At 58.6% G+C, this 25,892-nt stretch overlaps 3 protein-coding genes across 19 annotated transcripts in view; 1 reads left to right on the plus strand and 2 right to left on the minus strand.

Annotated features, from left to right (window-relative positions):
- ZFYVE21 (zinc finger FYVE-type containing 21) overlaps positions 1 to 1,143 on the minus strand; it is an 11,410-nt gene extending 10,267 nt beyond the window's left edge. For 2 of the 3 annotated variants that reach the window (XM_029950712.1, XM_029950711.1), the window contains exon 1: positions 952 to 1,143. In XM_029950712.1, coding sequence (XP_029806572.1) covers positions 952 to 1,089 — 138 coding nt within the window. In that variant the 5' untranslated portion in view covers positions 1,090 to 1,143. Of the gene's footprint in view, positions 1 to 184; positions 297 to 951 lie in introns of those variants that run through there. The other variant, XM_029950713.1, reaches the window with a different exon arrangement.
- XRCC3 (X-ray repair cross complementing 3) lies at positions 42 to 12,937 on the plus strand. 8 transcript variants are annotated; one of them, XM_029950706.1, is made up of 9 exons: positions 42 to 339; positions 3,981 to 4,081; positions 4,369 to 4,569; positions 6,101 to 6,238; positions 6,526 to 6,738; positions 9,507 to 9,718; positions 11,621 to 11,833; positions 11,922 to 11,968; positions 12,063 to 12,937. In XM_029950706.1, exons 3-9 carry the CDS (start codon positions 4,515 to 4,517, stop codon positions 12,292 to 12,294), a joined length of 1,110 nt encoding a protein of 369 aa, XP_029806566.1. In that variant the 5' UTR covers positions 42 to 339; positions 3,981 to 4,081; positions 4,369 to 4,514; the 3' UTR covers positions 12,295 to 12,937. The 8 variants fall into 8 exon arrangements, with proteins under 8 accessions (XP_029806566.1, XP_029806564.1, XP_029806568.1 ...); XM_029950704.1 differs by lacking the exon at positions 42 to 339 and adding an exon at positions 373 to 608; XM_029950708.1 differs by lacking the exon at positions 42 to 339 and adding an exon at positions 1,315 to 1,357.
- The window catches only part of KLC1 (kinesin light chain 1), a 60,065-nt gene continuing 44,529 nt past the window's right edge, over positions 10,357 to 25,892 (minus strand). For 4 of the 8 annotated variants that reach the window (XM_029950696.1, XM_029950697.1, XM_029950698.1 and 1 more), the window contains 3 exons: positions 20,274 to 20,404; positions 11,117 to 11,189; positions 10,357 to 10,768 (listed from right to left, as the gene is read on the minus strand). In XM_029950696.1, coding sequence (XP_029806556.1) covers positions 10,766 to 10,768; positions 11,117 to 11,189; positions 20,274 to 20,404 — 207 coding nt within the window. In that variant the 3' untranslated portion in view covers positions 10,357 to 10,765. Of the gene's footprint in view, positions 10,769 to 11,116; positions 11,190 to 20,273; positions 20,405 to 21,377; positions 21,958 to 22,652; positions 22,704 to 25,892 lie in introns of those variants that run through there. The other 4 variants (XM_029950702.1, XM_029950699.1, XM_029950701.1 and 1 more) reach the window with 3 other exon arrangements.

Genomic DNA, 25,892 nt, shown 5'->3' on the forward strand with positions numbered 1-25,892 from the left:
GCGGCCGAAGGGCCTCTCCTCCCCGCCGCCCTGCCCCGCCGCCCCTCCCCCAGCTCCTGCGCGGGCCTGCGGCGCCTCGGACACCCGATTTCACTCCGGGGCTGACAGCCTGCCGCCAGTAACTGCGGTTCTTGGGGACGAAGGAAAAGCAGTTCAACAGGACGCAGTGACGCCTGTCACTTACAGCGACTCAACTGTCACGGCGCGCTGCCTTCTTTAGGACGGATGGGATCTGCAGGAACGCACGAAGTTCCTGCCCGTGGCCCACGGAGCTGAGAGCTGCCGGCTCAGGGGATCGGGTCCAAACCCCTTGGCCTGCTACGCAAGGGCCTTCAGAAGGTGCCGCACCCACCCCGCCCGCAGGACAGCTCACTGCCTCCCCACCCTCGCCCCTCCTAGCAGGGGCGGGGCCCCGCCAGGGCGCCCTCCTCACGGTCCCGCAGCAGCCCCCTACTCACAGCCAGCACTCCGCCCGCACACACACCCCCACCCCGAGCGCACCGCCCTCGGAGAGGGCGGGGCCCCTCCGCTCCCCCCACGGGGCAGGGGCGGCGACGGCGTCTCGGGGGGCTCCAGCTCAGCAGCTCAATTCCCACACGACCTCGCAGGTGGGCAGAGACCCGGGCAGAGCGGGAGGGGCGGTCCTTGCAGGGCGCACCGGAGTGGGGGGTGGGCGAGCCTCGGCGCGCCCTGAGAGGGAATCAGGCAGAGGGCACTGTATCCAAGGCCCCGGGAGGGCTGGAGCGCGGTCAGCGGGAACCAGATGTCCCGAGGGCGGCCGTTGGGGGGTCCCGGAAAGGCAGCAGGAGCCGGACGAAGCGCTTCGGGCACCCGAGTCGGGGCGCCAGGGAGGCACCGCGGGCCTGGGGCGCGGACCGGGGAGTCTCAGCCGCGGAAGGGGATCCTGGGCGCGGACGGGGGGCGGGAAGCTGGCGGGCGGTGGCGACCTACCTCCTTATCCGGGACCCACTGCGGCTCCTCCAGGCCGAAGGGGCTGCCAAAGGCGCGGTGCTCGGGCACCATGCGCAGGCCGCTCGGGGAGCGCACCAGCTTCTTGGCGTCGCGGCGCGCGGCCACTTCGGAGGACATGACGCCGCCACAGCGCTCGCCCGCGGCCCGGGCCCTAGCCTCGTCAGGAGCCCCGCCCCGCCCGCGTAGATGACAACGGCCGCGTCCATTCGCCACGCCCGTCCCGGAGCGCGGTCCAATCGGTGCCCGGGGTCCGCCCCATTGCTGAGCTGTTCAATCCGCGCAATGGCACCTCCCCGGCCACTCCGCGGTCCGTCACCAATCAGCAGTGAGGACCCGCCCAGGAACGTCCCGGTCCCTCAGGTCGATGGAGACTTTGGATTGGTCGGTTAGTCTGAGGAGCATGCTGCTTCCTCTCTCATTGGCGAATCCAAGGAGGGACACCCGGCTCTCATTGGACAGGGAGGTGTAGGGGGCGGGTCAGCGCGAAGAGGCAAGCAGAGCGCGCGCGGGGTGAGTGGCGGGTGGTGGGGCTCTGGGCGCGGGGACGCGGCGCGCGGTCGAGGGTTGTCCACATCTTCGAAGCCTGCGGGCAGGCGGAGGGGACAGCCGAAGCCGGGGTCTTGGCAGTGGGAAGGAAGGTGGGCTCGGAAGCCGGGATTCGGGGGCCGCAGAGGCGAGCCCTCGGGGCCGCAGCGCCGCTGGGGCAGCCGGGGTCACGGCGGCGGGCTGGAAGCGGTGGGGTGAAAGGTGAGCGAGGAATGTTTGAAGTTGGGGTGTGCAGGGGTGGGGTCGGGAAGGGTCCAGGTGCACGGCCACGGGGCGGGGGTGCATCTCTGCCATGGCAGGTGTGCCCGGGGGTCATGGTGGGTCTGCAGCGCGACCCCGAGCCGTGGGGTCGACCAGGGCTGGGGTCTGCGGGATCCCCCAGGGTGTGGAGGAGCCAATGGGGGGAACGGGGCAAGGTGGTTCAGGGGCTGGGAAGGGAAGGGGCGCTTAAGTGAGAAAGAGGGTCCTGAGAAGGGACGAGGGCCCGGGTGTCCAGGCCAGGCCGCTCCGGAGAAACCACAGTGGTGGCTTAGGCACGCTCCCAGGGTCACGGGAAGAGTTCCCTGCCAGCAGCGCGCATCGCCCCCTCCGTGGAGGGGAAGCCAGGAAAGATGCCCAATCTGGAGCGGGAGGCGCCCCCACCCGGGGAGGCACCCCTCAGGCAGGAGTTGGGGGACTGTGCAGCTCCGGTGGGATTTGCTGACCGGCGGGTGGAGAACGGGGAACACACAGCCGGGCCTGCGTCCCACGTGCTGGCTGTGTGCCTCAGCTTGTCCGTTTCGTCGGCGGCAGCGCGGAGGCGATGATACGGCTGTTGTCAGGCCTGAGCTCCCGTGTGTGAGGTGCTTGGAACAGTCCTGGGAACGGACTGTGCGCACTTCTCTGCTGAGTGTGGGGCAGCGTCAGCGGGGCTGCATGTACCTTGCCTGAATTTAGCTTTGAACTTGTGAGGGGCACGGGCTTTGGTTCTATTCTGTGGGACGGCCAGCCCTGTCCCAGTGGGCGCTGCGCCCTGCCCTCTTATAAGTCCCCCTAAAGGCACTCAAAACCTCAGTCCTGCTGCCGGGAGTGCAGGTGGGCCTGTGGGCCCTTTCTGTCTGTAGCTGGAACTTTCCATCCCTTGGGGGTCCTCAGGCCTCTGCCCCACGTGGAGGGGGGCGGGCCTGAAGCAGGAGAACGTGGGCACCCCTGGGAAGGCTCAGGGCTTCCCTCTGGCAGGACCTGAGTTGCTTGAAAGTTGTACTCGATCCTGCTGTTCCCTCCCGCAGCCCTGTCCCTGCACACAGCACCCGCCCCCAGGGGAGATGGGGAGACAGGGCTCCCAGCTCCCGCCCAGCGTCTGGTTTACGGCACGTGCTCCATCAGTGGTCATTCTGCTTCCGGACGCCCCGTTCCCCCGCCGCGTCGGTCACCCGCCTTGTTTTCCTGTCCTGTGTCCAGTTGCTGGTCAGAATCTGAGTTTTGTATCCAGGAGCGTCCCTCACCTGGCCAGCCATCTTCACAGTCCACACCCCAGCCCAGCCTGTTTGCTGTGTGTCACATCAAGCCTTCCTGCCCCCAGGCACGCCCCAGAGCCTTGCCACAGGTCTGGGGGCGGAGGGCAGGGGGGACACACACCATCTCTAGAATTTGGAAACAACAGACTTGGTATTTTGTCCAGGTTTTCTCATCCTGGAGGAGGTTTGGGGTGGTGCCTCCCCGGGTCACCTCCTTGGAGCTCCCAAAGGTGCTCTGTGTCTCCACTGAAACTTATTACTTGTCCTGGGGATTATCTTTCTCTGGCTGTCTGTCTTCAGGAACCAAACGCCACACACAACACTAGCCCCCCCCAGAACCTTCCGTACACTCAGGGCTCCTTCGGAGCTGGTCACAGTCCCCACCGCCTCTCCCTGTGTGTGGCTGGCACTAGGGCCCTGCGTTCAGACGCCTCTTTCTGACAGTGACCCAGCTGTCCTCCAGTTTGCAGTCCTGGTGGCCGTCAGGGGGCAGGGGCTGTGTGTGTCCTCGCCAGCCTTGGCCTGGGAGACCCTGCCCGCACCTGGGCATCAGGCTCCTGTGCTGTCGGTTCTGGGTGCTTTGGGTTTCTCCTTGCCAGGCCTGTGTTTCCCTATCGGCCTGTGAACGTCACCGTGCCTGTGACCTGCTTCTCGAAGCTCCGTAATCAACTGGATACTGTCCAAATCAGTAACACTCTAAGCGCTTACAAGGGGAGGTGACCTTCAGACCTTCCCCTCAGCTGAGGCCTTGCTGGTGGACCTCGGCCCTGGGTTCAGCCTGAGCGGCTCCCGGCCTTGGTGTCCCGCCCCCCCTGCCTGGCTGACCCGGAGGCCGAGAGCGGACAGTGGCCTGCTGGCCACCATCCTTCTCTGCTGAAACAGCTGGGGGTGGGGGTGGGGAGCCTGGAGGTTCCCGCTCGTGCGCATCTTGCAAGATTCAAAACTCCCTTTTTCCATTCTTTGCAGATCCCTGTGGAGACACGCTTCTGCCGAACGCACCAGACGCGCCACTCGCGTGAGCCCAGTGTGCGTGGTCCCTGCCTGTCTGTGTCGTCCTCACCCAAGAGGTGGGTGAAGGCAGGGTGCTCCCCTGGATGCCGGGACTCGGGGCCGGGGCTCTGGGTGGGAGCACGTGCTCATTTCTAGCACCTTCTGCAGGGGATGTGATGGGGACTGCCCTGCGCTGCACTGACCTTCGGAGTGGGGGTGGCCTGGGGGACGTTCCTTCAGCTGCATCGCTGTGCGGATTGAGTCTTGGTTTCTAAGTTACCAAATGGCTCCTCTGACCAAAGTGCTGCCCTAGACCGACGTCAGGGGTTTTCCTGGGATAGTAACGTCTCTCCTCCAACCTCAGGGCTGACCGTGACCCCATCGCGGAGGGGACTGTGTACTCAAGCCACGATCGCTCTGCTGTGCTCTGCTCCTGGGTGCTTTGCGTTGACAGCAGGCGCATCGTGTCCCTGGGAAGCTCTTCGTTGTTGTGGTCAACCTGCTGAAGAAATGGATTTGGATCAGCTGGACCTGAATCCCAGAATTACTGCTGCAGCCAAGAAAGGTGTGTTCGTGGCTGTTCGTGTAGACACCCGAGGCGCACGGGCGTGCAGCACGTCAGCAAGGCTGCAGCCCTGCCTCCCTGGGCAGCTGCTCCTGCTTAGTGACCGGCGCTGGACGGTTCTCTGCGGGGGTGGGGGGTGTGTACACATACCTGAAATCGTATTTTAATCCAAGTAATACATGTTTACTGTCTAAAAAGTGAAATGAAGCTACTTACCCAGCTTAAGACTCAGCAATTTCTTTGAACTGATCTCTGGACTTCTCAATGACGTGCTTACGTAGCTGCGTGCAGCGTGCCAGTGTCCACGATCACGCACGGAGTGACGGTGACAGGGAGGAGGCTGGCCTGCTGGTGCCCCTGCTCCCGCCCCCCCCCCACAGCTGGAGCACAGTTCCGGCCGTTAGGGGTTTCCTGTCTTGTTCTGTCTTTGTTATTTCCCCCCAATATTGGTAGTTGCCTCCTCTCTTCAAATTCTGTTTTCTGTGTGCGTCTCCCCGTCTTTTCCGACATGGTCCAGTATGTCAGGTATGGGTGCCTCTTTTTTAAATGCCCAAGTGGGTGAGCTGGAGCCCCACCCACTGTGCTTGTCGGCTGGCGCGCCCTTCCCAGCTGCCCGCCCGGCACCAGCTGGGACTCCCGGCTCCCGGCTCCTGGGCCCGGGACGGGGAGCTGCTGCCACGCGGTGCGGCGGCGCCTTCCTGGGGCAGAAGCTCTGTGGCGCCTTAGTCCTTGGCTCCCCGCCCTTTCACAGCCTTTCCATGGTTGGGTTTGGTTTTCCCTTGGGTCCAGTCTGGCCATCTGTCCTTCTGCTGGTGCATTCAGTGCATGTGTATTTAAGGTAATTCCTGGCACATTTGGGTCTTTCTCTTCTCGTGCTATTTATCCTGTTGCTTTATGTGTTGTTTTCCCGTTTTTGCCTTCTGGGATGGTTAGATGTATTTTTTAGCACACTCTTTTTCTACTAGTTTCAAAGCAATGTACTCATCCAAGCCCCAAATTAACATCCGCTCTCCTCCCAAAGTACCGCATCTTCCAGAACGTTCACTCTGTGCCCCCCGGCTGCTGCCACGGCACCATAACCGCCACACCGTCCCCGCCGCCCCGGCTTTCTGCTTTCTGCTACAGCAGACGCTTGTTTGGGGCCTGATCGGCTTTCCTTCCTGTACCCTCCCCCTGCCCAGGGTCACCCTCGAGCCTTGCCCTGGTGGCGGCCTTTCTGGCCACAGAAACCCCCGTCCTTGGGAGATGTTTCCAGGACATGGAACCAGGTGGCGGCCATGCTCTGGGCACCTGGGAGAGGCCCCTCCTCATCTCTGGCCCCCATCGCTGCAGCAGAGGCCACTTCCCTTCCCGCTGCCGTCACCACCCTCTGTCCAGGGGCTCCCATGGCTTCAGGGAGTGGACGGATGGGCCTCTGCCTGCTGGGTCCCCAGAACTGGAAGACCAAGTTCCTGAAAATGCCCGTCGTCGCCGCGTTGCCATGCGTTCCTCTCGCCTGAACTTGTCCTGCTCCGCATTTGTGTCATTTCAGCCAAACTAAAGTCGATAAAGGAGGTTTTGCATTTTTCTGGACCAGACTTGCAGAGAGTAACTGGTCTCTCCAGCCTCGACGTGCAGCACTTGCTGCGAACGGCCTCCTTGCACCTGCGGGGAGGCTGCGTCTGCACAGGTGGGCGCTGGGGGGCAGGGGTGGGGATTCTGCCTCTGCCTGGGTTGGGATTAATGCAGGGCCGGAGTCACGGAGTCGGGACAGGGACACGGCAGGTGGACAGGGGCCACGGGGTCTGGAAGAGATGGGACCCAGCCAGGCAGTGTGGAAAGCAGGGGTGGGGTGGCATCAGAGCCCACGGTGCCCACAGAGCACAGCAGCTTCCACGCCCGCCTCCTCCCTACCTTCCGGCACCGAGGTCGCCGGCGCCTCCAGCCCATGGTGACTAATGCCCCCTGCGCCCCCAGCTCTGCACCTGCACCAGCAGAAGAAGAGGTTCCCCGCGCAGCACCAGCGCCTGAGCCTGGGCTGCCCCGTGCTGGACGGCCTCCTCCGCGGCGGCCTGCCCCTAGACGGCGTCACCGAGCTGGCCGGCCACAGCTCCGCCGGGAAGACCCAGCTGGCCCTGCAGCTCTGCCTGGCCGTGCAGCTTCCGCCACGACACGGAGGCCTAGAGGCCGGTACGTGGCCCACCCCCCGAGGCGGGCGCTGGGTTGGGGCAGGTGGCGGCTGAGGGCATCAGGTACGGGCCCGTCTTTGTCCACATCCACTGTGGATTCCGCCCGAGGGAGGGGGGTGGGCCTGGCGGCCGTGGGCCCTCAGCCTGTCCTCCGTAGGAGTGCCCCCGAGGACAGCCCCCAGCTGTCCCCCTTCCACAGTCTCGTGCACACATGCCCACCACCAGTCTGCAAAAAACCATTTGGTCCACAGAGCCGGAAGCCTCGGGCAAACATTTTCCTCCTCTTTCCTTTCGGGGACGGAGTGGGCAGGACGGGACCCGAGGACGGTGGGGGCGGCCGGGCCCCTGGCACCATTTGCGCGGGTCAAGTCTGCACGGGGCATGTGGCCGAGGGGCTTTCCCAGGCTGCCTGTGCGGGGCTCTCAAGCCTTAACGCCGGTGGCTGCTCTTACTGAACGTGAGGTACCAGCGCGGCCCGGACGCGGCCCGGGGGTCTCCCCCTGAGCTCATCGGCTCGCCGGCTTCCAGGACAGGCTGGGCACGCGGCGGGCCGGGGACGCCCCGCTGACATGCTCGCCACGGGGCCCCGAGCGGGGTGCTGGCAGCAGAGCCTCGGTCTGGAATCCCTCCTGCTTCCCGGGAGCCCCTGCGGCAGGCACTCGGCCGTGGGCAGGGGTCTCCTGACCGCGCGTGAGGGCTGCTCACCCGAGGCAGGCGTTTTGTGTCGCTCCTGCCCCTGCCTCTCTGGGCGAGGGTGCCAGTGTCCGGCACTGGTGCTGGGGGGATGGGTTTGGCCTTGGAAGTGGGTCTCAGTTTACCCCACGAAGAGCTGTGTCTCGTGAGGCCAGACTGGAGTCTGAACAGAAATGAGTGCAAGTCCCCCCCATCCAGCCCCCACCGCGTCCACAGCGCAGCCTTGTGCGCGGAGTTTGCCTCCGTGGGAGCTGCTGGGAGGGGGCCACCCGGAGCCAGGCCGGGCGTGGAGCGTGGGGCTGGCCGTCCGGTCTGGATCCTGATGCTCTCAGCCTGGTCCTGTGTACTCTGTGATGACCTGCGACGTTCTGGCCGAGCTGGCTCGCGGCAGATCTGGATTCTCCTGGAAGGGTCACTGAGCAGGTCCTGTTGGCATCTGTGCTCAGGCTGGATCCAGGCCAGGGGTGTGGCCTCCGAGAGGCCCTCCAGGGAGGAAGGGGCACTGCAGGGACGGTCTGCATGCTCGCTCACACCCCAGACCCTGCTGCTCGGAGAAGCCGCCCCCGAAGCCACCCCGTTGGCCCACAGCTGGCCTGGAGGGCCTCCACCCCCCAACTGGGCGGCCCAGGGCCTGTTCTCTTTCGTGGGGACAGTCACGTCAGGGCGCTGCACTGGGGACCTGGGGGGCCCATGCTTTCTGCCTCCCATACGGAGCCTCAGGTCTGCCAGACTTAAGCAAGGATGCCAAGAACTTGGAGCAGGTGGAAGTGAGGCTGAGAGCCGAGCTGCCGGGGGGGCCAGAGGCCCTGGGGAGCCCGTAGGACCCCGCGAGGGGGGCAGGCGCAGAGAGGCAGCCCCAGACATGACCATCACAGTGGCAGGGGAACCAGAGACAGCCTGGCTGGTGTCTCAAAAGAGGCGTATCCTCTGAGGTGGCCCCGAGGTTACTGTGACCTTAAATGTTGGGTCCAATGTGCCCCCTTTCCAGAGAAAGTACCCCCTTTTCCCAGATCAGATCTGAAAACCCTAATTTTGAAATGGACGGCACAGACACTCTGGACTTGTTTGGAATCCTGCATGTGACACGGAGCCTGTCGCCCTGGCCACCATCTGCCCGGGCCACCTCTCCTGGCAGCACGCCCGCAGGGGTGAGGGGGCTTTGGGGCCGCACAGGTAGAGATTCGGCTTCCTTTGGAACCTTCTGTCTGCCTGTCCCTCCTGTCTCTCCCAGGACCAGGAGACCGCGGTCACTGCCGGGCCGCCTGAAGTGTCTGGACGTAAGGAGACACTGGTGGTCAGGAGCTTCCTGCTGACGGCCTTGGGGGTCCTCGTCATGTCGCGTGTCTGTCTCTTAAGTTTGAAAGTCTGCGGACACAAAATGAGACCGACATGAAAAGTGAAGGGGTGCCTGGGGGGCCCAGTCAGTTGAATGTCGGGCTCTGGGCTCTTGGTGCAGGGCAGCCCACTTCAGACCCTCCGTTCCTCGCTCTCTGCCCCTCCCCCACGTGCGTGTGCCCTCTCTCAAAAATGAGTCAACATTTTAAAAGCATTGAAAATATGTATTAAAAAATGAAACGGGCGCACAGATGGGGTGTGCGCACTGGTGTGGGTCTTGGGCTCTTGGCCGCTTCCCCTCCCCAGGGTCCTGCGGTGACTGATGGGGGCGAGCGGGCAGGAAGGCTGCAGGGGGGCCCGGCCGACCTGGGGGTCAGTGCTCCGTCAGAATACCCATTTCTTCTTTAAAGATTGAGACTGTAATTCATATACCATGGAATTTACTCGGGGCACACCGCTGCAGGGGAGCCCCCCAGCCCCGCCCGGGGGCGCCCCAGGGTGTGCAGGTGCACTGGCTTGCCGATCATAGCAGCCCAAGATCGTAGGAGCAGCCTCAAAAGTAGAATCTGGGAAACATGTGCCCGGTAGAGCCTCTGAGGGGAATCCGACTGAGTGGGGGGGGGGGGGGGGGGGGGGGGGGGGGGGGGGGGGGGGGGGGGGGGGGGGGGGGGGGGGGGGTGCGGGGGTGCATTTCCAAAAGCCACAGGCCCTGATGATCCCGCTCGTTTCCACTGGAGACAGGCTTGGGGCAGCCCCCAGTGAGCAGGGAGGCCGGGCTGACGCCCCCGTGCCCCCCAGGGGCCGTGTACATCTGCACCGAAGATGTCTTCCCGAACCTGCGTCTGCAGCAGCTCATCGCTCAGCAGCGGCGCCTGCGGGCGGATGTGCCAGGAGAGGTGATCGCCAGGACCAGGTTCGGCAGCCAGATCTTCATCGAGCACGTGGCCGACGTGGTGAGTGGCCTCTCTCTCTGGCCCTGAGTTCTGAGGGGAAGTTGGTCGGGTGGGCTGGCGGACAGAGCCACACACCCGCCGCCGGGCCACCAGCGGTCCAGGCAGCCAGTGAGCCCCAACAGCATTTGTCACCTGGAACTGAGCTTCAGCTCACGCTGTGCGTGCCCCTCAGTCCCCTCGGGAGCAGGGGGCACCTCCCGCCACCGCCGGGTCACCCAGCCACCCTGCAGGGACCACTCGCTGCCTGGCAGACAGCACCTGCGGTCCAGGCCAGCTGTCTGTCAGCACAAAGCCCGCCGCGGCACAGGAGGCCCTGCCCTGTGGACGGGACCCCCTGGGGAGAGGGCAGGGGCTGGGAGCTCACAGCGGTCCCGGGGCAGGGGAAGCGGTGCTGCCACCCAGCCCGGTGCTCGGCTCCAATCAGTGTTCGAGGGAAGGACAAGTAATGAGTGGAAAAGATTCAAAAGTTGAGAATAAATCCCTGCAGCTGAAAAAGAAAAAAAAGGGTAAAGAAAGCCTCAGCATGGGGTGGGGGCCTCTCCTTGCAGCCGGCTTCCTGAGTGCACGGGGCAGAGTCCCCGGTTCCTGGGGGACCTTCTCCCCACTTGGGAATTGCTATAAAAATTGCAAGTAAAGGATAAGGCATATAAACTTTTAATTTAAAAAAAAATTTACAATAGAACATCTCACACGCAGCTCCAGGAAGTAACACGGTAAGACGGGGCTGAGGGCCCAGGCAGCCAGTGCCTCTTCCGTGTACGTTCAGAAGGTCACGGGCGTCCCCAGGAGGGAGGCTGTGCCCACCCAGTCGCCCTGCGGGGGCCGAGTGTGGCCATGGCTTTGCAAGTGCCACGTCCTGGTGAGCAGTGTGGTTAGTAGTGGGGCAGTGTGCTCCGTGGTGCGGGGACACAGAAGACGAGGTTAGTGCTGCAGACTCAGCGCCAGGGCCCTCCAGCCCTGGTGACCGTCCCCGGGCTGTCACAGGGCAGGCTCTGGCTGTACACCAGCAGCGTTGTCCTGGGTCCTCCTGGGCCGGTGTGGGTGGCCTCACTGCAAGAGAAGGCGGTGGTCAGGGCCAGGGCTGCGAGGCCCTGGGCGGTGCTGCCGCGTGCTGTCCGGAGAACAGCTCCGGGTGCACAAGGCGGCTGCCCCTGCCCAGTGTCAGCCTGGAGCCCGGGGGACGGGAGGGCCTCCCTGGAGCCGAGGGTCCTGCTGTGGGGCCTGGGCCTGCCCTTTCTGCACCTGGGGCTCCAGTCCCCGCCCCCACCTCCTGAGGGGCCCCTGAGCCAGGCCTCTCTTGGAGTCCTGGCCCTGCAGGGAGCCAGTGCGGCCACCACCTGCCCAGTCCCCGGATGTCCCCAGTGCTGCCTGCGGTGACAGAAAGGGGAGGGGACTCACATTAATGCTGGCGTCCTCGAGGCCACTGCTGCTGCCATCATTTTCCACAAAAAGAGGCTCTACTGAAGACGCCCTGGAGATGAAGCACAGAACTGGGTCTCATTAAGGCGAGGACCAGACACACTCAGCTGCTCTTCAGCGGGGTGCAGTATGTGGTCACGTGGCACCAGGGCCCGAGGACGCCCAGTCCCTCCCGGAAGCCCGTCCAGGGCTGCTCAGAGCACAGCACTCAGGCCCTGCCCAGCTGCCGCTGGCCTCCCTCCCCTGGGTGGGCCTGGGCAGGGGGCAGGGCTCATGGACTACAGTCCCAGCGACCAGGGGGTAGTGAGCTGGCCTTCTGGGACGGCAGCGCCCATGTGGTCACGCCTGGCATGGGGCCACCGAAGGATGAAGTCCTGGTCGTGGAGATGGCCCAGGGGTGGGGGTGGAGGGATGAAACGGGAAGGTTGTGAGGGGTCTCAGTGCAGGGCACAGGCGCTGATGGCCATCTCCCTTGGCCTCCAGGACACCCTGCTGGAGTGTGTGAGCAAGAAGGTGCCTGTGCTGCTGTCTCGGGGGATGGCCCGCCTGGTGGTCATCGACTCTGTGGCGGCCCCATTTCGCTGCGAGTTTGATGGCCCAGCCTCAGTCCCCAGGGCCCAGCGTCTGCAGGCACTGGGGGCCGCCCTGCGCCGGCTCAGCAGCACGTTCCGGAGCCCCGTGCTGTGTATCAACCAGGTGGGTCCCGCCCCTGAGCAAGGCCGGTCATGCCGGGGTGGGTGCCGGTGGAGTCCTTGCCTCGGCTGACCCTGGTCTGGACCTCTAGGTGACAGAGGCCGTGGAGGAGCAGGGCGCAGCAGGCGGGCCACAGGGGTAAGCCAGGCCCACCCCACGGACAGGACGGCATGGGTGGCGGTGGGTCCCCTGTGGCTTTGTAAGTAACCCTTGGGCCTGTTTTCTATCTCAGCCTCTGGGGGGAGAGGGTCTCTCCCGCCCTCGGAATGACCTGGTCCAACCAGCTCTTAATGCGGCTAATGGCCAGCCGGTGCCGCCCTGAGGACGAGGCTGCCACCACCCCAATCGGCCATGCTGACCGCACCCTGCGGGTGATCTTCGCCCCTCACCTGCCCCCCGCATCCTGCTCCTACACAGTTGGCACGGAGGGGGTGCGAGGGATTCCCGGGACTGAGGCCTATTGACACGGTGGCTACGGGATGGCTGGCTAGGCCCCAAAAACCCTGAATCTGGCGGAGCCTTCCACTCTTCAGGCACAGGGGACTGCCGTCTTGACCCGCCTGGCGTGGCCTCCACCCAAGCTGGGCTGTGTCTGCCCTCATGCCCCCACGGTCACAATGGTGCTTGGCACAGCAGGCCCTGGGCCCTTTCCCTGTGGCCTTCTCTGCTGGGCTCTGTCCTAAGTGATCCACACATTGGAGTGTGTCTTCTTCACGGCCCCTGGGGATGGGCAGTTACTGTCCTTGATCTCTGGGAAACTGAGGCACAGAACAGTCAAGTGACTTGGCCGTCTGCCTGCAACTCCACGAGCCAGACGCTAACCCTCAGGCTGGTGCCAGGAGGGCAGGGACGTCTCTGACCCAATACTAGGGTGGACACAGAGGTCCCTGTAACTGGACTGACCCGTTCCGTTTGGACATTTTCTAGAGGAGAAAACTTCACTTCTGATTTCCATCCTATTTTTAAAGCAGTCTGTGATGCTCAGAAGGTCAAGGATGGCTGGAGTAAGTGGGAGAACGTTTTCGGGTTGGAATTTTATAAAAGAGCCTTTTTGCAAGTGCAGGGACTTTGCAAAAGGAAATAAACTATTTTATTTTTGTAGTTCAACACAAACAATTCCACCCCAACAATGAAAACCCGCAGCCCCGAGACGGAACGTGTTAACAGATGAGCCTGCCCCCTCCCCAGGCTGCAGCGTGCCGGCGCGCCCGAGCCGGGCTCAGTGACACAGACCAGCCTGGACCCCCGATGGGTTCCCCAGCCCCCCAGCCCCTCAGGCAGTTCTCTGGGACGGGTGGTCCCCATGGCAGTGGCAACAGCACCACACAAGCCACATCAGCTCCCCCCATGATGATGGGGACAAGTGCGAAGTGACACGTGTCCGTATGACCACCCCAGCCACATGTTATGAGGCCCGCGGGCCCTGACGAGACGGCCTCGGCCGGCTGGGGCCTTCTCTCCAGTCGGGCTATCAAGTGGCACTCGGCAGTGTTCAGAAGTCTGATGGTCACGCAGTGCGCTGCTCAGCAGTAAGGACAAACACACCAGCGTCCAGCCTCCTGTGTGCACATGCTTCCCAAGAACATTCTATGAAGTTATGACAACGGGGAGCAGTCTATAGACTGTAGTTTTAGCAATATTTATAGGTTACGATCGATAAACACGGGGTTTCTCCCTATGTGCTATTACTAGCAGCTTTCTGACCAAATGACAGGAATTTCTTTGAATTCCGGGAAAGCACCACCGGACCGACTCCAGGACTGCGAACACAGAGGCCCTGGGAGAGCCGAGGCCGGGCGGCCCGGTCCTCCGCAGCCCCCGCCTGGGACAGCCCCACAGAGCCGGCTCCCGTCACTTCCCGCCTGGCCTCCGGCCTCTCACCCGACAGGAACCATGTGCAAATGGGTGCTGGCCAGGAAGGGAAGATGCCGAGGGGAAGGAGGGCTGCCCGCCCCACTGCTGCCCTGCTCCTCGAGAACATTAAACTCCAGACGACCAGACTTACATGAGCAGAGGACAACCAGGCTCATTTGTTCTGGTACACGTTTCCAGGCAGTGTCCCCTCCAAACCATGAAGGTTTCTTAGGACCTGGGTAAGAGGCTGCGTGGTTCCTCACAGCCCATGAAGGCAACTGGGCCTTCAGAGAAGGGACTGGCGGCTCACAGGCGGGGCCGCCTGTTCCCACCCCCACGTGTACTCTTCCCGAATGCCCTCATTTTCCGGGGAGAAGTGCCACTAAGGGAAAGTGGGTAGGTTCCAAATGTACTGGGTCAGTGTCGTGGCTGGGGGAAGGGCACCTCCGATGGAGGGGACCAGGCGACAGGGCAGCTCCTGGAGCACCACGGCACAGGCAATGCCACATCCCCCCCCACCCCCCGAAACAGGGACATCATGGTGCCCAGTGCATGTGCGGACAGCCCGCCCTGTCGCCGGAGAGCAGGTAGAAAGCCGGAGGCTGCAGAGCCTGGACGAGCCAGGTGCTGAGGGAGGAGGTGCGGCCATAGGAGACCTGGCCTGGGCGCGAGCAGTGTCCCAAACAAGCGGTCTAGGCCACGTGCTTACATTATCACAGGACACTTGTCACCAGAGTCCCCAAACCCCAGGATGCCGCTGCCTCTGGCCTAAAGGACAGGTGCTCGGGTGGGTGCCCCCGGAGGCACCCCCAGGGAGTCTGTACAGCGAGTGCTGGGGGGCCGTGTGAGCCCCACCGGGGGGGTCCCTAGTGAGCACAGACACCTGCGGGGTGCAGTTTCTGAGCAGGAGGCATGGGGCAAACACATACCCTTCTGTGACACCACCTGTGACATGACATCAAAACAATGCGCAAAGCTGCAGCATTTCACGGGGCCCTGGGGCTGCAGGTTCTGCCCCGCCCGAGCTACGCGAGGAGGCCGCCTCCAGCTCACCGGCCCGGAAGCGCCCCTTCCGCCAGCTGCTGTCATCCGGAATCACCCACACCTGGCCATTTGGTCAGGATTTTCTTCACCTGCCAGCTGGTCTGGCAGGTCCCCTCGAGGGAGGATGCCTTATGGCCGACTGGGAAGCCTTCCTGTCAAACCTGCCTGTGTACTTAACCCTACAAAGAGAATCTTCTTAAAAACAAAGGCTGCATTCCTACATGCTTAGTGTACAGGGCCCAGGAAAGGGGACACCGGGCCGGGGGGACTGGGGGGGGGGGGCCAAGGCCCACATGCAGAACGGGTGGATGTGCCATGTGGCAGGAGAGCGGCCTTGGCAGAAACCTACCCCCACCAGCAGGTCACCTGTGTCGCCCAGCTCTGGGCACCCACTGTCCTCTGAATTCCTGGCAGCACGACCCCAGATCATCAGACGCTCAGTCTAGAAGGATGCAGTTTAAGGATCCAGAGTCGTAAAAACGTGCTGAGGCTGCTGGCACCACAAGCGCCACCCTGGGCCGCCACACCCGGCCCCCCCGCGGTCACCGGGATGCAGGCACCCGACCGGAATTCGGGGCAAACCCCCCACGAGGTTGCGGAGGCCGCTGTTTAGAAAAGGAAGTCAGCGGGGAGTGCGTCCTGGGCAGAGTGGGGAGGGGCTTGGTGGCGGCAAGTCCCGGGGATTTTGATCCAGCTCTGCCTCGACCCTCAGCGGGCCAGGTCAGTGTGGCTGGCGCTCAGAGCCCGCGAGTCGGCCAGACAATCATTTCGTTCCTGTGTGAAAAACCAAACGGGAAAATTATATACTTGACCAGGACTTGGAAGGACGCCAGCTTCAAGTGGCCTCAGCCTGACAACCTGAAGTCCACCCCCGAGAGCCCGGATGCGCACGGACACAGGCGCCAACACTGAGACGTGGGTGAGGGGACCTGGCTGAGCCCCGGCCTTTTGACATGACACCTCCCTTATTCTCCAGGCCTCTCCAGCCTGGAAAGCGCCACCCCCACGGGCGCAGGGCAGGGAAGAGGCCTGTTCCTGTCGGGGCGCTGCTGGGGGTGTGAGGACCGGCAGGCGTGGCCGAGGGCGCTCTCTCCCCCAAAGCCCAGCTGCTAGGCCTGCCGCACACTTAAAAGAAACAAAAGGCCGTTTCTGATAGACAAGGTGCCAAGTTTTAAATGTGAAGGTGACGGGTTCGGGCAAGCCTTGCACAGCTTAAAAAAAAAAAAAAAAAAAAGCACTGAACATTGAGTATGAAAGTGACGTTACGTCAGTGACTTACATTAGCAAAGTTCTGAAAAGTTGAAAAGTTTTAAAACGCTGAACAGTGTAACTAGACAATGAATCACTTACAAACTTCACCCAGGCTACAATCACACACATTAATAAGAAAAAGTAAGTGGCCAAGCTTTGAATATTAACATTTTAGTTAAGTTAATCAAACTTTTTTTAATGCTTATTTATTATTGAGGCAGAGAGAAACACAGCATGAGTGGAGGTTAGACAGAGAGAGAGGGAGACACAGAATCGGAATCAGGCTCCAGGCGCTGAGCTGTCAGCACAGAGCCCAACGCGGGGCTCAAATCCACAGACTGTGAGATCCTGACCTGAACCGAAGTCGAACGCTTAACTGACTGAGCCCCCCAGGCGCCCCTCAAGCTACTTTTAAAGATCAGTAATTGGGGCACATCGGGGGCTCAGTTAAGCGGCCCAGGCTTCTGTGTGAGTTTGTGCCCCGCATCAGGCTTGTGCTGACAGCTCAGCGCCTGGAGCCTGCTTCCGACTCTGTGTGTCCCTCTCTGTCTCTGCCCTCCCCTGCTCATGCACTCTCTGTCAAAAATAAATAAATGTTAAAAAAAATTTTTTTAAATAAAAAAAAGATCAGTAATTAATATACTGAGAACGTTCACAATGTGAACATTCTCATAACTCACATCATCAAATTAATGCAGAACAGGGAAGTATCGTCATGACACCTCTTTATCTAAGACTCAGAAACTGAAATGTCCCCACGGCTGCTCCAACAGCAGCCGCCCAGTGAAGGCATCAAGGCGTCAAGGGCATCACGTGGGGCAGGGCTCCTTACTTGGAAGTGGTCTTCGGCTGCCTTGCCACCCGTGTTAAGGACACTCAGAGAACTGGCACCCTTCATGCTGCACCCAGGGCAGCAGACATGCAAAAGGACAAACCACTGGCACATCAGTTAACCAGGAGCAGGACACACGGCAAAGATACCCCTCAAAGGCCTCTGTCCCCACGGGGAGTCCCTGGCACCAACCCTGATGGAGAGCGGGCCCTGATCTCGTTCAGACCGGGATGTCTGCCCAATTCTTAGTGTGGACACCCAGCTCTAACTGTATTTAGAGCCCAGCAGGAAAGAAGTGCAGTTTCTCTGCATCTTTCTCAGCGAAGTGTCTGTCTTTAGGTAGTGTACATAAATTCCAAGTGCCGTCATAGGTCTGAACTGTCACGCTGGGAAGCCTGGCTCGTGGAGGAGCCGAGAGGCTCTGCCAGGGCCACCCTCCGACTCAGCACGAGCCCCTGGGTCAGTTCTGATACAAGAAGGGGGCCTGGGGATTCCTCCAAATCCCAACAGAATGACCACGTAAAAGACATTTGAAGCTTCCTGTTAAGATCAGATACATATATACAGTCACGAATTTTATGTACTTTTCTATATTAAAAGGAAAAATCCATTTTTTTACTAGTAAAATACACTCAGAAGCTAGTATCTCTCTACTTAGAAACCAGAATTCAGGGGCACCTGGATGGCTCAGTTGGTGAAGAATCCAACTTCAGCTCAGGTTTGATCTCACTGTTTGTTTGAGTTTGAGCCCTGGGTCAGGTTCTGTGCCGACAGCTCAGAGCCTGGAGCCTGCTTCAGATTCTGTGTTTCCCTCTCTTTGCCCTTCCCCTGCTCTCTCGCTGTCTCTTTCAAAAATAAACATCAAAAAAAATTATTTTAAACAAAATTTAAAAGAAATTTCTTGGTGTCACATTTAAGGAAATATAGTGATTTCAATGTATATTTACTTTTTTCTCCTACTTGATACCTTTAAAATACTTGATGAAACATCCTGCAAATAACCTAAAACCTAAGCTTAAATTATGGATAGTGTGTCACAAAGTTACTGTAATTGCTCAGTGCTACCAGGGATGCCCCAAAACAGTAAGTACCCTGAGCTTCTAAAGTTAAAATAACCGACATTAAGGGTTAGTCTCAAGTGTGTGCAGTAAGAACTGTGACAATGGATTTGAACCACCCACGACACAAGGCACGCTGCCCGCCTGCGAGCTGCAGGCAGGGCCGGCGTGGAGCCGGGCGCGGAGCACGGGTCCGAAGGATCAGCGCGACCAGACTCCTAAGAGACGCACCAGGAATGCTGACCAAGGCCAGCTCCTGGCCTGAGCGCCCCCACAGCAGCCCATGCACAGCACCCAGTGCACAGCACCCAGTGCACAGCCGGTGCTCAGTGAGCTCTTGCTGCATGAACCACACCAAAGACCGTGACTTACTTACCCTGGAGTAAAGCGCACTCCCGAAGCGGCCCCCCACCTCCCCGCCGTGAGGGTTGCTAGAATTCTGAATAAGGTCTTCTCTATACAACACTACTCAAGAACAAAGGATAAAAATCAAAGCAAATCAGGTGCCTGGGGTTGAGCATCTGACTTCAGCTCAGGTCATGATCTCAGTTTGTGGGTTCCGGCCCAGAGTCGGGCTCTGTACTGACAGCTCAGAGCCTGGAGCGGCTTCTGATGGATTCTGTGTCTCCCTGTCTGTGCCCTTCCCCACTCACACTCTCAAAAATAAACATTTGAAAAAATGAAAACAAAAAACAAACATGTGGTCCCAGACCAGCAGCACTGGCACTTGCTGGGAACTTGCTAGAAAGGCACCAGCATGGGGTGGGGGGTGTGCAGACCCCCTGTATCATACACTGAGGCGTTCACAACCCCGCTCCCCCCACCCCCAGAGGCTGACGCTCAGGCCTGAGATCACTGGGCCAGTTAGTACACATGGTTACTCTTCCCTGGAGGGAGTGTCCCGTTTTCTGCACTTCACGGGATGACGCTTCTAATGTCATTAACCTTCCATCATGTTCAGCAAGGTGTCCTCTTGAACACCACAGAGGAAGACCGTCGGGTGCTCGGTGTGTAGTCGGGACAGCGCAGCAGCGCCGCACCACGGGCCACACTACGGAGCGTTCGCGCCTCTGCATCCCGGTCCAGACAGAGAGGAGACGCGGATGAGACCCAGAGAACTGTGGGCTCCATCACGTGGGCGGGAAGGGTCAGCACTGGACTCTGCATTTTAAACGCCTCAAAACACCCAGAAGCTCCGGGAACCGGGACCTCTGTCCTGGAGGAGCCACCCAGCGGTGTGTGACACAGATCTCTTCCACTCCCAGACCACCCCAGGAACACAACTGGGCCACTGCACAGCAGTCTGTGTGGGTCCTCACAACGCAGCAAAAAAGCTGACGCTTCCCAGGCCCGTGAGGCAAACAGTGACCCATCCCTCAGTTCCGAAGTCTTTTAAAGCAAGCACTTCACCCCAGAGGCAATTTAAAGCCTGCTCCCCTGATGCACCTTCCGGTCGGTCGGGTCCCAGACCCTCGGCCACTGCGGGATGGCAACCTGCTGCTGAGCCCCACGAGGCCCAACACGGCGCCTCTCAGGGAGTTTCAGAACAAGTGTGCGGAGCTGCGAGCCACCGAGCAACGTGTGCGGCCACCAGCAGAGAGGGGCCCCGCCAGGGCGGCTGGCAGCCCCGGGCCCAGAGGCCGGAAGACCGATACTGAACCCCTCTGGGACCAGCAAGGGGAGCAGCAGGAAAGGCGCCTCCCCTAGGCGTCTCCAGCACGTCACGGGAAGGGACCCCGCGCCCCAGCGGTGGCCGCGCTTGTAGACAGTCTCACCGAGAGCCCACCTTGAGAAAGCGGGCCCCGTTTGGGGACTCCGAACAGTGCCTCTGGGAGAAACGCGTCCCCCACAGGAAGCTGTGACAGGGGAAGGGACCCAGAAGGAGCACACTGTGAACACCCCTCCCCCTCGGACACACCTGGTAAAAACCGGGAACGCCCCAGAACCAAATTCCTTCGACAACTTAAATGTTACCATTCAAAAGACTCTAGGAGTCGGGAGTGCGCCTCTTCTTAAGCATGTGGGCAGTCTGTTTATAATCTCCTAAACAGACACCTCCAATCTAGTCTTGAACTGGTCATCCTTCTATTTAAAACCATTTTTCTCCTTCTGTTAACACCTGTGTGAGTTTACTACAATCACAGCTATCATTTTATTTTAAAAGGATTTTTAAAACAAATTTTAAAGGACATGAACTAGTGCTCATTTTAACAACGAAATCTGCTGTCTGGGTTAAGAAGCGAGCGTGTTCGGGGCTCAGTAGGAAGTTCCCGCCCTCCGCCGCCACGGCCTGCTCCCAGCATGCCACCGGACCACAGCCGTGCCCGCCGGCCCGCGTCCCTGCAGACGGCGTCCGCCCCCTCGGCCCCCGCAGGGCAGGCCCCGGCGGGCCGCAGATAGTTACCCGGGGTTCCTCAGCTCACTCTCTCGAGCACTTCCTCCCTTCAGCTTCCTAACCAGCTTCTCGCTGCTGCGTCTAATGGAGGCCCGGAGTTTGCTAAAGGAGCCACTGCGCTTTAAAGATCCAGTGCCGTCCTGAAAGAAACGTGAACAAATGTGAAACCGCAGACGGGGCCCCGCCGACCTCCCAAGAGGCAGAGCTGAACGAAAACACGAATTCACATCACGGCTGACCTACTTGTCTGCGACTTGCTGGCAGTGCGATTGCTACAGAAATTACCAATTTGCCACGCACAGAAACGCACACTTGAAATCAAACTCTATCCATTTTAAATCTCAGTAAACATAATCCGATGATCATGAAAACTTTTGAACATGAAGAGGTTCATTCAAACAAAAATAACATCCCCCAAAATTCTATTGCTGTTTCGAAACAAAAGGTAACACACAAAGTCTTAAGAAAATGAAGGCTGCTTTTTAGAAGATCACCAAAATCAAAGTCCACGTTTAATAAAAAAGGAAGCATCTGGGCCACGGAACAGTACCGGACCCCAAATGCTAAGCTGACAGAAATAACTTCTTTTTAACAATTTTGTATAAATATAATACTTAGATATACTGCTTCTTCAGTACATTTTACCACTTTTTATTCATTTATTTTTAGGTCCCCCGCCCCCCCCCAAGGTGGGGCTCAAATGACCCGACCCCAAGATTAAGAGTCACGTGGTCTTCTGACTGAGCCAGCCAGGCGCCCCTTCACTAAATTTTTTTTTAAAGTTTCATTAAATGTGGATTATAAGTGAGGTCGAAAAAGAAATAAAATGTTCATTCCATACAATAACTTTTACCCTCAAACACCTCGTGGGAAGTAAAAGGCTGCCAGCTTCACCACAAGGGACTCAGACATTAGTGAGTGAGACATCGGGCCGTCACCCAGGCAGGAGAATCAAGAGCAGAGTAAAAACACTGTGTCTACAGCAACTTTTATTCTCAGAACCAATGACTTAGATTAACAGCAGCTGCCCCGCTCCTTCCGGAAGCCACACAGTGCCGCATTCCATGGAAAGAGTGAGAAGTCCCACTAAGCAGACAGACACAGAGACACAGGTCAGTTGGAGTGAGTTTATTAGAAGTTAGAAAGACACAAATACACAAATCACTGACCACTTAAGGATTAGTGGAGGAGAGCAAATTTGCCAAAATTTCACAGAGACTACACAGCAAATGCTACTTGAGCGAGATCCTAAGGGGAGAGCCCGGGGCCCAGCGGCCTCGCCACGTCTCGGAGTGCGACGGGAGCAGCACATGCCCTACTCTTACAGCCTAGCTAGTGTCCACGGTCACTGTCATGCCACTGCACCAACACCTGTGGGGACCTCTAACTACCTTTTATCAAAGCGAACAATAATCGCTCTTAATTTTTAAACTCACGTATCACACGGTAAATGGTTTTATTAACACAGTTTATATTACTAAGTACATATCTGGCAAAGCTACATGTATACAGAGATAAGGAACCCCCCAAAAGGACAGCAGCACCGAAAGGAATGGCCAGTCACAGAGAGGTGGAGCTCTGACAAGAATCCTAGGGGTTGCTACACACAGCAGTCAGCACTGGAGGGGAGCAAAGCCGGAGGAGCCGCCCGTCATGCAGGAGACAGTGTGGGCGTCACAGAGGGCAGCGAGGCCTGTCAGACAGAAACGGAGAGAGAGCCCAGTGAAACCGCTGCGAGAGAGAGCGAGCGAGCCAGCCCCGCGAGCGCCGTGCGGCTCACAGTATTTCTAGGTCGCAAATCTTAGCACTGCTTTGAATGGCTTCAGTATTTGGGATTACCTTCTGCCTGCTTCGATCTGCCCGGGACAAAGGGGCACCGGGCAGCACGTTATCAGTTACATTTTCGGGACTAGTCACTCCTGCCATCAAAATAAAACTCCAGTTTCCGAGCACGGATTAGCACTGTGCTAGAAATCTCCGTTGACACTTACTGTAACAAGATTTTCCAACAACTGTACGTTCAGGAGGTCCCACAATGAAAACCAGCAACAGGCACCGGAAAAAAGGCTACACACGAGAAGAGCGTGTTCATCTTGAACTTCGTCAGAAGTCCTTCTGCGTCCCTAAACTATGAAGTTCTCTCAAATCAGGGGGGATTTTCTCTTAAAAGCACTAACAGTTTAGACATTTCAGAAAGTTTAAGAAACCATGGACTTTAAAAATCTTTAGGACATTTTAAACATGCAGTCAGTAATCCAAAGTAAAATTAATTATGGAAAACGGAGTCCACAGGCAATGCACCCTGGGTCTCAGCAGAGGGGAACCCCAACGGTCTCGTACCGAAGCCCCAGACGGCGGGGACCTGGGCCCCCGCCCGCTCTGACTCACCATGGGACGCTGAGCAAGTCATTTAACCAGCCCGAGCTTCATTTTTCTCATCTTTAAAATGGAAAAATAAAATTTGTTACCAACTCCCCACGAATGCTGGGAGGACAAGAAAACAAGTTCTCGCTGCTCTTTCAGAAAAAGGACATTAGAACGTTAACTCCACAACCATACAACCGCTGTTCATCCCAAAATTCATGGCTAGGTTCCCGCACTAGCTGCCCGCAGACCCGGGGGGAAGGGCTTCACGGTAAACACCCCCCACCAACAGGACCTGGGTTCCGGAAGCACCCCCCACCCCGGGCCGGGCGCTGGAGCAGGCGGCCCGCCCTCCCCGCGCCATCCAGTAGAACCAGAAGGGCAGTGGGAACCGCCCCCAGCCCCGGGGGGCTTCTCCTCCGGGAGCCTGAGGGCTGGGGGGTCTGCCGCACTCTCACTCCTCCAGAGCCGGTCTACTACTTTATGCCGCCCAGAGAGTCCTGACATGAGAAAAGTGGGTTTCTGGACAGAAATGGGTGGTGTATTGGCTAAGAAACCAACCACAGATTTCGGGGGCTTGCTATTTCTGTTACATTCTAGCTGGGTTCCTGACATAACTTTTAAAAATGAACAAGCCTGTCTCTAATGAGCAGCGTGCCGTCAGTCCCCGGAGGTCTCGGGCGGGGCGCCACTGTGGCACAAGCTCTCAGGAGCACGAACAGGTGAGGCGGGCAGGCTCCTCCAGAAGGAGCCTGGAGGGCACTGGCAGCCGGAATCGGGACAGAGTGGAGAAGACTGACTTGGGGACCCCAGGACCTCGCCTGCAGGAGGGCTGCAGGCACAACTACTTAGTAGCCGGGCACCCAGGGGCTCCCATGCGTCTGAGGGGCCCAAGCCCTCAGCGGTCATGCAGCCACGTGGACAGAGGTAAAGGGAGTCAATGCTTCTGGAAGGATTCCTCTGCACGCAGCATCTGCGTTTTTAGCAGGACCATAAAAGAGAACTCAGACACATCTTGACAATGCTTTTCAGATCTGTATACTTTATACAAAAATAAGTTTGAGGAAGTTACACTTTTCAAGCATGTTAATCACAATCTTTATGGTACATGCCTAAAAGAACAGAATTGCACTTCCCTAAGTATTTGATCCAAAAGTTTCATATGAACTGTTACAATGTGTCTGGTCACCTTACTTTCCTTGTATTTAACAGCATAGAACTCAGTCATGTGCTGACCGGACTCCCCGGCTGCAGGGAGCACCTACAGCTCCGCGTGTCTGATCTCTGACTCCACTGCCCTTTGCTGCACGCGTGACCCCAGAGCGTGGAGGAGGAGGACGCTTAGCGGCCCTGATCGTGGCACCAGGCAGCGGGCCCATGCCTGCCCCTCCCCCGGGACTAGCATTTGCCAACACAGCAATACAGTGCTTTTTCCCAAGGTAGCAACTTCTAAACTTTTTTAAGAGCACTGAAACTCTTTTTCAAGAACTTAAAAACTCTAATGCAGAACGGCAATATAAAATAAAATCGAGGTGGCGTTTTCTCATTATAAACGTAAATCAGGCTATTGGGATCATAAAATACGCCGGGAAGACACTGAAGCACGATTTGGATATGAAATCACAGAGCACAGGCCTAGCCCTGAGGCCCGCCTCAGCTCCCAGTCTGTTTGTAGTGTCTCTGGACTGCATAACACTGGAAACTCCTGCTACACACAGGTAAGCGCTTGCAGGGGCCACGGGGTTTTTATTTATTTATTTAAATTAATTAAAATTTTTGTTTTAATTTTTAACTTATTTTTGAGAGATAGAGAGAAACCGTGCGAGCAAGGGAGGGTCAGAGAGAGAGGGAGGCACAGAATCGGAAGCAGAGGGGCCACGGTTCTTAGCCCCGGGCCTTGTTGTCCTGGGGAACTCTGCACTCACACACACGGAGGGCAGGAGACACTTACACCTGGACAAAGACTGACATGGGGGCTGCAGTCCATTAGCATCTCTCTTGAAGGTGACACTTAAAACGGGCTCCTTTGCACAAAATTATACCTCAAATCAGACTGACTCAAAAAACTGCAGCGTGCATACTGCCTTTACCAGGTCTCTTCTTGATGTGTGCTTTGAAAATGGAATTTCAACCCTACGTCAGGAGCGCGCAGCACCACCTTCTCAGAAGCTGAGAGGTGAGGGCGGACCGAGTGGGAGCAGGGGCCCCCGCAGCCCAGCGGCACCCACGCCCGCCGGGCGGCTCCCGCCTGGGTAACCCGGACAGCTCTCAAGTCACCGCTGCTTGAGTGGGGACTCTGTTTAAGGAAAGCGATCCTTCTACTGCTCAATTTTAGGAATGACTTAAGATCTGGAATTTAAATTCTTTCAGCCACTGGACCCCACAGCCAATCGAGAGCCCTGTGGTGGACCCTGTCCAACACAGAGCTCCTGGTGTCTAAAAATCAAGTAAAAAGAAGGTGTCCAAAGCCCAGTGTGTGAGCATCCTAAGGAGAACATGTCCAAAGTGACACGGGAAATGCGAAATGGGAGGAGGGGCGCACATGCACTCAAGGAGTGACTGCTCTGCCCACCACATGTGTGACTCGGCAGCAGGCCCGCGGGCAGCTGCCCACCTGCCCTCCGCTCTGGGTGGAAAGCGCCTCTCCCTTATCCCGGAGTCTCCGCCTTGAAGACGTCACAGAACTCCATGTTGTCAGTAACTTTAAGACAGGACTTCCCAGGAAGATTGACCTAGAAATACTGTCTCAAGAAAAAGCTCCTCTAGAACTTCATTCAAGAGTATCAACACCTGCACCCTGGCTTCTAAAGGCCGGGGGGGAGGACACGGCCCTCTACACAGGCATGCAGGACGAGGGGCCAGGGGGGAGTACAGTACACAGTGTGGCCAGATGTGGGCACCAGGGGGCCTGCGCCATCACCGCTCTTGTCTAAACCACCGCCCGGCAGGGGGACGGTCAAAGCAGATGCTGATTGGTTGTCTTGGCACAGGAAAAACCAAAGCGAGGCAGCTGCCAGACAGAGACGGTCATAAAGACGTTCCCCCTGAAACTGCGACCGCTAACCTTGCGTACGAAGTGTCTATTAGCATCCTAATCCTTACCACACCACTGCAGCTACAGAAAATCCCAAATAAAACACTCAAAAAGATAGAGTACAGGAAAGCCTAAAACTGTATTTGGCAAAACATTTGCACCATCACAACTAATCAAACCACACTACTACAACTTAAAAAAAAATCATGGTGCACCTGGATGTGTTGAAG

This window comes from Suricata suricatta, chromosome 9, assembly GCF_006229205.1.
Source record: "Suricata suricatta isolate VVHF042 chromosome 9, meerkat_22Aug2017_6uvM2_HiC, whole genome shotgun sequence".
Taxonomy (NCBI): Eukaryota; Metazoa; Chordata; class Mammalia; order Carnivora; family Herpestidae; genus Suricata; species Suricata suricatta.

What these genes read in the sequence shown, in the direction of transcription:
- XRCC3 (XM_029950706.1), top strand. Translation starts at nt 4,515, where the DNA reads ATGGATTTGGATCAGCTGGACCTGAATCCCAGAATTACTGCTGCAGCC. An exon ending in GGGAGGCTGCGTCTGCACAG is followed by an intron (nt 6,239 to 6,525) that starts GTGGGCGCTGGG and finishes CTGCGCCCCCAG; the next exon opens with CTCTGCACCTGCACCAGCAG. An exon ending in TCGAGCACGTGGCCGACGTG is followed by an intron (nt 9,719 to 11,620) that starts GTGAGTGGCCTC and finishes CTTGGCCTCCAG; the next exon opens with GACACCCTGCTGGAGTGTGT.